Source organism: Carassius carassius, chromosome 2, assembly GCF_963082965.1.
Source record: "Carassius carassius chromosome 2, fCarCar2.1, whole genome shotgun sequence".
Classification (NCBI taxonomy): Eukaryota; Metazoa; Chordata; class Actinopteri; order Cypriniformes; family Cyprinidae; genus Carassius; species Carassius carassius.
The window spans coordinates 11,354,264-11,364,449 of record NC_081756.1 but is presented as its reverse complement, the minus strand read 5'-3'; the positions used below and the strand labels follow the sequence as shown (position 1 = coordinate 11,364,449).

The 10,186-nt window shown below is 38.4% G+C and overlaps 1 protein-coding gene across 1 annotated transcript in view; it reads right to left on the bottom strand.

The window, feature by feature from the left end:
* The window catches only part of focad (focadhesin), a 52,371-nt gene continuing 42,185 nt past the window's right edge, over positions 1-10,186 (bottom strand). The window contains exons 30-44 of the mRNA XM_059507265.1: positions 9,804-9,923; positions 9,471-9,593; positions 8,998-9,075; positions 6,771-6,842; positions 6,542-6,644; positions 5,838-5,918; positions 5,336-5,464; positions 5,111-5,226; positions 4,471-4,731; positions 4,264-4,353; positions 3,242-3,419; positions 3,037-3,134; positions 2,548-2,799; positions 616-691; positions 1-455 (exon numbers count right to left, since the gene is read on the bottom strand). Coding sequence (XP_059363248.1) covers positions 382-455; positions 616-691; positions 2,548-2,799; positions 3,037-3,134; positions 3,242-3,419; positions 4,264-4,353; positions 4,471-4,731; positions 5,111-5,226; positions 5,336-5,464; positions 5,838-5,918; positions 6,542-6,644; positions 6,771-6,842; positions 8,998-9,075; positions 9,471-9,593; positions 9,804-9,923 — 1,851 coding nt within the window. The 3' untranslated portion in view covers positions 1-381. The remainder of the gene's footprint in view (positions 456-615; positions 692-2,547; positions 2,800-3,036; positions 3,135-3,241; positions 3,420-4,263; positions 4,354-4,470; positions 4,732-5,110; positions 5,227-5,335; positions 5,465-5,837; positions 5,919-6,541; positions 6,645-6,770; positions 6,843-8,997; positions 9,076-9,470; positions 9,594-9,803; positions 9,924-10,186) is intronic.

The following is a 10,186-nucleotide window of genomic DNA, read 5'->3' as shown; positions in this document are numbered from 1 at the left end:
TTGAGCTGGATTTCAAGTCTTTATTGAAAGTACATTTATGCACAGAGCACAAGCTTCTTTTGAGCAGAAAAATAAACTTGGTGTGGCACAGATGTTTATTTTCCAAACTTAATTGGTTACAGAAAAATGCTCAATACATTTTACAAGCAATACATGAAAGTGGAAAATTATGCTTTCAAAAGCCATTTTATGCAATTCTCTTTTGTTCTTACTATAATAGGGTATACACACTTTCAATATTTTAAAATGTCAGTGTTCAATCTGGTTTCAGATGGGTTCATCACTTGAGTATTTGAACTAAAAAGTATTTGCTTTGTTATGCAACTCTGAATATGCATGTAAACAAATGGTTTCCTTGGTGTTTGGCAGCTTTCAGGGAGGTCACCAACCATACGCCCTGGTCCACACACCCTTCTTCTTGAACTCAGAGCTGGATCTCAGAGCCATTAGAGTCGCTAAGAAGGAATGAGATACAAATGAGTCAAATGGGAGATTTCATTTGTACTGTACGTCACAAACTTTTGCTTCTTGTTATCATATCACATAGTAATCTTTTGCTTCTTGTTATCAACAGACTTTTTAAACTAATAATTTGACTAAAACATTGTGTCTCACCTTTGGCTGTAAGTAAGGCAATCTCAGAGAAACCTAGTTTAGGACCTTCTGTAATACTGAAGAGCCAGTCGATGAACTGATGGCATGAAGAAAGAAAGATTGGGGTTGGTAAGTTGTATTTTTTTAAAGAAATTAATACTTTCATTTATAAAAGTATGTGTTAACTTTATCAAAATAATACATATAAATGTTGTTCTTTTAAACTTTCTATTCAAGGAATTCTGAAAAAAAGTATTTTTTTTTATATTTAGCAGTATAACAGTTTTCAACATGGTTAATAATGAGTAATGTTTCTTAAGGCAGTAATTCAGCATATTAGAATGATTTCTGAAGGATCATGTGACACTGAAGACTGGAGTAATGATGCTGAAAATTCAGCTTTGCATCACAGAAATAAACATTTTAAATACACTCACCTAAAGAATTATTAGGAACAGCATACTAATACTGTGTTTGACCCCCTTTCACCTTCAGATTCTACGTGGCATTGATTCAACAAGGTGCTGAAAGCATTCTTTAGAAATGTTGGCCCATATTGATAGGATAGCATCTTGCAGTTGATGGAGATTTGTGGGATGCACATCCAGGGCACAAAGCTCCCGTTCCACCACATCTCAAAGATGCTCTATTGGGTTGAGATCTGGTGACTGTGGGGGCCATTTTAGTACAGTGAACTCATTGTCGTGTTCAAGAAACCAATTTGAAATGATTCGAGCTTTGTGACATGGTGCATTATCCTGCTGGAAGTAGCCATCAGAGGATGGGTACATGCTGGTCATAAAGGGATGGACATGGTCAGAAACAATGCTCAGGTAGGTTGTGGCATTTAAACGATGCCCAATAGGCACTAAGGGGCCTAAAGTGTGCCAAGAAAACATCCCCCACACCATTACACCACCACCACCAACAGCCTGCACAGTGGTAACAAGGCATGATGGATCCATGTTCTCATTCTGTTTACGCCAAATTCTGACTCTACCATCTGAATGTCTCAACAGAAATCGAGACTCATCAGACCAAGCAACATTTTTCCAGTCTCCAACTGTCCAATTTTGGTGAGCTCGTGCAAATTATATCCTCTTTTTCCTATTTGTAGTGGAGATGAGTGGTACCCGGTGGGGTCTTCTGCTGTTGTAGCCCATCCGCCTCAAGGTTGTGTGTGTTGTGGCTTCACAAATGCTTTGCTGCATACCTCGGTTGTAACGAGTGGTTAATTCAGTCAAAGTTGCTCTTCTATCAGCTTGAATCAGTCGGCCCATTCTCCTCTGACCTCTAGCATCAACAAGGCATTTTCGCCCACAGGACTGCCACATACTGGATGTTTTTCCCTTTTTACACCATTCTTTGTAAACCCTAGAAATGGTTGTGCGTGAAAATCCCAGTAACTGAGCAGATTGTGAAATACTCAGACCGGCCCGTCTGGCACCAACAACCATGCCACGCTCAAAATTGCTTAAATCACCTTTCTTTCCCATTCTGACATTCAGTTTGGAGTTCAGGAGATTGTCTTGACCAGGACCACACCCCTAAATGCATTGAAGCAACTGCCATGTGATTGGTTGATTAGATAATTGCATTAATGAGAAATTGAACAGGTGTTACTCATAATCCTTTAGGTGAGTGTATATCCCAATAGAAAACAGCTAGACTTAAATTGCAACAATATTCAACACTACTGTTTTAACTGTATTTTTGACAAATAAATGCAGCCTTACTGAGCAAAGGAAACTTGTATCAAAAAATAAAGAGAAAAAAAAACAACCCCAAACTTTTGAAAAGGTTACAATTTTGTAACTTAATTCACATGATCTGTGCAATGGACATGAATACCAAAAAATTGTGCCACATGTATTTTTCTAAGCAGAGTTCAAAAAACATTCAGCAGAACCACACATTTTGAAACTATAAAACGAGAGATAAAAGCTGCCATGCCTTCTGTGACTGGGATTTCCACGGCTCTTTGCCGAGTAGTTTTTTCATGCTGCATGGGATTGCAAGAAGGCATGACGCGACCGACAGCTCTGTGATAGTAGGATTGACACAGAGGTCATGGGACAGGTCTGTTGTCAGAGAGGACTGTTCCCAGGGAAACCACTGGGCCCTGATTCCAATGAGAAGCGGAGCACAATGATCAGCCCAAGACACCACTGCTGCAGCAAACACACCGAGGAGGAAGTCTGTTCCCTGCAAAATGATGACAGACACGGGTAGTATCCTGCTTCCTGCTGCTGTGTTTTATAGAAAAAAAATAACTGTTTCTATCATTAGACCTACAGCAAGGCAACCAAAAACACTTTGCAGATGGCAGGGACTACACTTTAAAGAGGCAAATCCACATATGATTGTAAATCGACCTAAAAGACACCAGAGCCCAATAAATTACAAGCAACAGATTTTGCAGCGCAGTTATACTGAACATACCTCTATAACACTGACACATTTAACAGAAGGAGATCCGTATGCCACATTTCTGATGTGCCCCATTAACTCCAAAAGCCACTCCATTCGTTTAGAGACCCCTGAAAACAGACAAAACAATGTGCTTTTTTAAATCAAGATAACATGATGCAAGTTCATCAGAAAGGAGGCGCTTAAAATGGTTAATGTGTTAGTATTATTAAGATACCTGTATTGGGACTAGAGGCAAAGCGTGATTGGTGGAGGGCCTGCAGGAGAAGCCAGCTGATTCGTTTCTTATTCCCCACCTGGAGGATGGTACTGATGACATCATTGAGTCCGAGCAGAGGGACTCTGCCTTTAGAGGTAAGGTAGCATAGGATGAAAGCAGTTTTTTCCACATTAGCCTGTAGAGGGAGCAACAAACATGGGCGAACTGTGTGGGGTTGTACAACTGTTGATTTAATGTCTCCAGACACTGTCAGAGTACCTTTCAGCAAGTCATTTAACTTGTAAATTGCTCTGAAATGGCTGCAATATTACATGATAAATTACAAAACAGCAGAAGCTGTCCTATGCTCTTATGAATTATGATTATCATTAATTATCATGAATAGAGAAGAAAACTTTCCATGGATGAAAGCATAACTATTCATCACTGCAAACATTTACGCATTATGCATGCATTATATTTGAAGAGAGAGAGAGAGAATTTGTAATAAATGAGCCTCATTTCTAAAACCAACAATTTAGAAAAACAATAAAAATATATATTTCGGGATCCTTTTAAGACATGTTGCCTGGAGGCAGAATTGCTGTAATAATGGAAATAAATGAATCAAAGTCTTTGCTGATGCCAGAACATCTAAACTACTGTAACGGCTTCTAAACGGTCATATTTTCATAAAACAACAAGAGGCTGGAAGCATATGGTTAGGGATGAAGATATAAAAATAAAAGACATTACAATAGGTTCTGCTAATGTGTTATGAAAATGTCTATAAAGAAATATAAATGCTGGCATCAGAAATTCATTGTTAAATTCACCATGTACATGTTAATGAAAGACATCAGGCATTTCATTTGGATATCCCTCAGACATTATCATCTTTTTTATGCATCTTGTGCTTGCAAAGTGAAATAATGGGTTCAATACCCCAAGGCGAGAGAGTATGACTACATATCATGATGAAACATTTAAACAAAATCAGATTTATAAAGCTATAATTCACGAACAGAGTTATATAATACCTCAGTGACTTTAAGTATGCGGTCAATCTCAGTGTCGCTCAGTTCAGACAGACACGAACACGTGGCTTCATACAGGTGCACCTCACCAGCCTACAGAACATCCCAAAAACACAAAAATATCACTGGACAGCAGCAGAACTGGCTAAACGTTTGAGTTCTTAGTCAACACGTTTGACTATAAAACGTCTTCAGATTGCTAGGACATACAGGGATATTATCAGGTAAGAGGTTGTAGATCTTTTCAGTGGTGGAGCACAGGGCAGTCCAGCAGTTTTGGGGCGGGTTGGGGACCGCCATGGCTTTGGACAGCCCACGCAGGATGGACAGGCACAGGGGCAGGCGCTGAGGACGTGTGTCGGGCACAAACTGCTGCACTGCCAGACTGTCCACATACACCTGCAGTTTGTCTTCAGCCACGTGCTTCATCCAGGAGCTCAGGCACTCGTAGAGAGAAGCCCTAGAGTGCATCTGTGGAGCGTACAGATGTTGAGAAAATTACAGCAGACCGAAAGAAAATTACAAAACAGTATGACATTTCGAAGCCGGAAAGCCATGATGAACTACTAACAGATGATAACATTATGAGATAATTAGCTACTAATTACTACTTTACTTTTAAGTATCTCTGAAAATAGCATTAAACTTTACAAAGCTTTCAAAAGGGATAATGACTAACAAAAGAGTACAAATTAGATTTAGCCTACCACTAAAGAGCGCCAGTGACAATTAACCAATTGAAAACTAAAATACCCAGCATTATAACATCAATAAGTCTTGTATGAAGACACCAAAGAGACACAGATGTGTGACAGAGACACGAGAGACGTACACAGAGAGAAATACTCACACTCAGGCTGTGAACCAGGGGAGGCACAAACCAGATGCCGAGGAAAAGTGCGGCACTCTGGGAAGACTGGGCCTGACTGGCAGCTAACGCTAAACAGTGATGCTGCACTTCCTCTCCTATGACAGGCACAGGTGAGCACTTCAACACCATACATCCTCAGAAATGACACAGTAGGGCATTTCCTACAGAAGATTAATTGACGACGATGATGAACAGGAAGCTCACCAAAGCCGAGTCTCATCAGCGGAGAGAGGATGGCGCTCCAGTTGACTGGAGGATACTGGAAGCTTCCACCGACCGTCACTAACGCTGCCAGCACCGTCTTCACCAGGTGTGGAGGAGTGAACTCAGGTCCTGTACAGGATCACAACTCTAGTTAGCAATGGAATCACTTTTTATTACCGTATTTTCCTCACTGTAAGGCGCACCGGATTATAAGGCGCACCTTCAATGAATGGCCTATTTTAGAACTGTTTTCATATATAGGGCGCACCGGATTATAAGGCACATAGAATAAAAGATACTGCTTGACTGGGTTTGCGTTATGCATCCACTAGATGGAGCTGTGCTAAAGGGAATGTCAACATTTTGACAGAGCACCTTGATCCATATATAAGGCGCTCCGGATTATAAGACGCACTGTCGTTTTTTGAGAAAATTAAAGGCTTTTAAAGGCGCTTCATAGTGCGGAAAATACGGTAGATATTAGCATTAGATTGTGTGTTACCTTTTCTTCCCGCTTCGGTGATGAAGTCTACTGAAGCTCGGATGACACTTTTCTCTGGGAGATAACTGAAGTCCTGAGGAACTGTTAAAGCGGAATGAAAAACTATGTTTTATTGCTTCTTCAGCGGTGAATGTCCATTTGTACAGTATCAGTACTTTATATAAAGATCATTTTTTATTATTAGTAGTAGTAGTAGTAACAATACAATAAATAATATATATTCTATTAAATTATAAATTATTATTATTATTATTAACAACAATTATTATTATGTATTCATATATTTTAATGGTATTAAAATGTATTTTGTAATTCATTTTATTATTAACAACAACAGAAACCATAATAACTATTATTTTATAGTATTATTTTTATTTAAAAACATCTATGATTTAATATGATTATTAACTACATCAGAAACTAAAATATTCTTTTTAACATATTTATTTACATTTGTACCATTTGTAAAATATTTTTTAATAGTGATATACATTTTGTTCAAATAAAAAGATTTCGATTTTTTAATTTTTTTATTATTATTAACATCAAGAATAATAATAATTAACATAAAAGTAACAAAAATAACAATTATAATAATGTGTTTTAATATTATTATTAATTTTTTTTATTTATTTAATTATTATTACTATTATTATCATCAACAATGATAACAATAGTACTTTGTAATAAAAACGACAGAAGACCTGCGGTTCGACTGTGGCTGCTGGACATGTGGGCCAGATGCAGGTGTCCAAGCAGACATGCTCCGTTAGACTGCAGACCTATTGTTCCTGAAAAAGTGATGATCTAGTGCGGAGGATGGGCATGAGAGCAAGAAAAAATAAATAACACTTAACTTACTTCAAACCATTGTTTTACTTCCAGTATACATATTACATTTTAGAAACATATTTTTGATGCATGATTTCTAACCTGTGTAATGGCTCGGATGACCTCGTTCAGTCTGCTCTGCTGCTGTGAGGACTCCTCAGATTCACTCTTCATCTAATGGAGATAAAAACACACTTTCTGAAGGTCAAAAGGTTCTAGGACACAGCAAAAGTCTATGAATGTATGGCAGGGGTGTCAAACTCAAATTAACTGGAGGGCCCTAGTCAGGGTTGCTGTCCTCCATCGGAGGCCAGTTGTGTGAATTAAACGTGTTTTTACAATCATTTAATCAATACAGTTTTTTACAATACTTTAATTCAGCAAAGATGCATTTGAACTGATTAAAAGTGACAGTAAAGAAATCCTGAAAAACATATAATGGTTTCCACATAAAATTAAGCATGAAACACGTTTCTGTATTTTTGATACATTTTGTTTTCACTAATTAAAAGTTGTATTGTCCAATGTTCAGTTAATAAAACAAATCTAAAGTGTCAGAAAGGATTCATTTGTTTTGACATTTCGGATTCTCATACTGGATCATTTTAACCCTTCAATACCCTCACGTGGCCAGCTACTGTTACTGCCATTTATAGCCTACATTCACCTTTCTCCAGCAGCTAGCTTTTACAAAGCATATATAATTGCTGACATCTGCGTTCTTACCTGTACTTGCAATGTTAGTAAACAGTGTTGAACTAAAAAAAGAACAATCAGTTTTTAAAATCGTGTTTGTTAGGGACACTGGTTTGAGGGGATTTACACAAGTTTAGATCTGAAAGGATCAGTCACCAGCTAAATGAGCTACACTCAAGTTTTTAATCCAACCGATGAGGCCATTTGAATGATCCGAGACGTTCACAAGGCTCTGATTCACACTGAGAGAAAATCCTCGCACAGCGCTGTCAAGTCCCACCATTACTATGGTGACACTTCCTGGCTACCTTCCAAGTATAGTGGCATTTGCATTTAAAAAGGCAAGACTGCATTCGCTGTGTATGTGTGCGTATGAATATCTGGAAAGTGGGTGGGCAGGGTGGAGTGTAATCTGAAACACAAAGACCATCCTGGCACAGGTGTGGGTGAAAAGGCCAGTGCCCATACGAGACTCGCATTTAATGGCACCTCAACATACGATAATGGACTTAATGTAGGGTAATATACGAGAAAGTGATGTTTTATGATATTTAACATTCACTAGGGTGGGAAAAAAACATTCTAGCTGTAGGAAGTAGGATTTATTACACCACTAGGGCCTTATCATACACCTGGCGCAATGCGACGCAAGGTGCAACACAAGTGTGTTTGCTAGTTTCAGTCCGGCGCCGTTCGCATTTTCCTGTCCAGCGACACGTTGTTTAATTAGCAAATGCATTTGCGCCCATTTGTGCGCCCATGGGTGTGCTGGTCTAAAAAAGAGGTGTTCAGGCGCATTGCTATTTTAAGGAGCTGAAAATGGACTACGCCATAGACCAGCTCAAACCTGGTCTAAAGTCTGGCGCAATGTTTTTTCTTTGTTGTTTAAAGAGCGTACACACTACTTATTAAACACAGGGATGTACAGCAGCACACAAACATGCCAAACATTAAAAATTAAAGGATTGCAATGCATAATAATTTTTTATAATTATGCATACAATTTTTTATAATTATAGCTTACATTCACCTTTCTCCAGCAGCTAACTTTTACAAAGGATAAATTATTATTTTTAATATAATAATTTTTTGTAGGCTAATTAAATATATATATATATATATGCCTACATGTCATAATGGATAGTCATCACATCAGAATTAGGCTTTTAGGCTATTGTCTATTCGCTCGTACACGAACAGCTCTGTTTCATCTTGGAGACGTGTTCTGTCTTTGTGCTTGCCAAATTCTGCCGTGTAAATAGCAAATCTGTCATGGCACGAGCGCAACTGGCTCTTAAAGGGAATGGAAGATGAGACTCTGATTGGTTTATTGCAGGTTACGCCCAAAAAATCACCCATTACTCATTAAGAGAATAGGGACAACCCATTTAGACCATGCGTGCCATGTCGTTAAAATAGCAAAAGTGGATTTGGACACGCCCTGACTGAATCTGCGCCGTGCGCTTTACACTTTGTGTTTAGAACGTTAAAATAGGGCCCCTAGTGTCTTATTTTCAAGTCTTGCACTGAAGGTGCTGAATGCCGACACGTATATCTTACACTGACACAGTGTCTAGCATCCTGCCATGGACAAATACAACACAAGGCTTGATATAAGCACGAATTACATTACCTGAATGAGAGCCATCTCTGATCCCACTAATGCGATCAGTCCATTGAGGGCAGACAGCCTCTGCATTGTGGGACAACCCTGGAGAAAGAAAAACAATTACAGTTTAGATTCTCCCTCATGAAAGCTGAGATTTGGTGTTGATGCCTGAGATTTCTAGATTAAAACTAAGACACCTGGAAGAGAAATTTAACCTTAAATTCTGGACTTGTGCCTTAGATCAGATCCTGATATATAGTTCACTTACTATGGCATGACAACACATTGTTTCTCACTAGCCAGGGAGACAATCTACATGAAGTCGACTGTTTCTTTCCACTTCCCACTGACATTTTTAACCAAAGCAGCTTTGGTATGGATAATAAAGTGGTTGTCTCACATAAAAATATGGCCAGCATGCCTTACATGAATGCATAAAGGTAAAATGCATTACATATGGAAATAATACATTTGGAGCCCAATTTAATTCACTTCACCTCTGCCAGCAGTATCTTGGTCCAGGCAGCCAGCAGACGAGGCTGGATGTCTACCGCTTTACCATGTCCAAAAGAAGAGAGTCCAAACACTGTGAGACCCAATGCCAAAGCAAAGCCTGGTGTCTAAAAAAAAAAAACACAGAATAAATGACAAAGTCTGTCTCAAAAAGTCACAACAAAGAGATCTTCTTTAATACAAAACCAAACTTAGCTCTAAAATAAAAAATTAATAGCTACTAATTTTAATCAAGGAAGACAAATATAATATATTTTTAAAATAGCCTTTATCTTAATGCATGACTCTCCTTATAAACAGAGGATTTCAGCTCTCACCTGTTGGCTTTCCTCTGTTAGGGTGCGGAGGGTGTTCATGCTTTCCTCAGCCTTACTGGCCTCAATAATGCCTGCACTAAATGCTGAAACTGCAACACACGCCACAGAATAGGCCAAAACCTGACACCCGACAGAACAGATGCACAAAAATGACTGCCATTAAAAGTATTTAGTTTTAAGTAATGGAAAAAAAAAGTTGTGCGTTCACTGCATTAAAGTAAAAATTCTGTCATCAACACCAATGTTTGTCAATTTGTAAACACTGTTCAGCTTAAGCAGGATTTACAAAACTTTAATCCTAAGATATGTACCTGATATTTGAGATTTTAAGACATTATTTCAATCATTTCAACACATTTGCATGTTCATGCTTTGCTGACGTG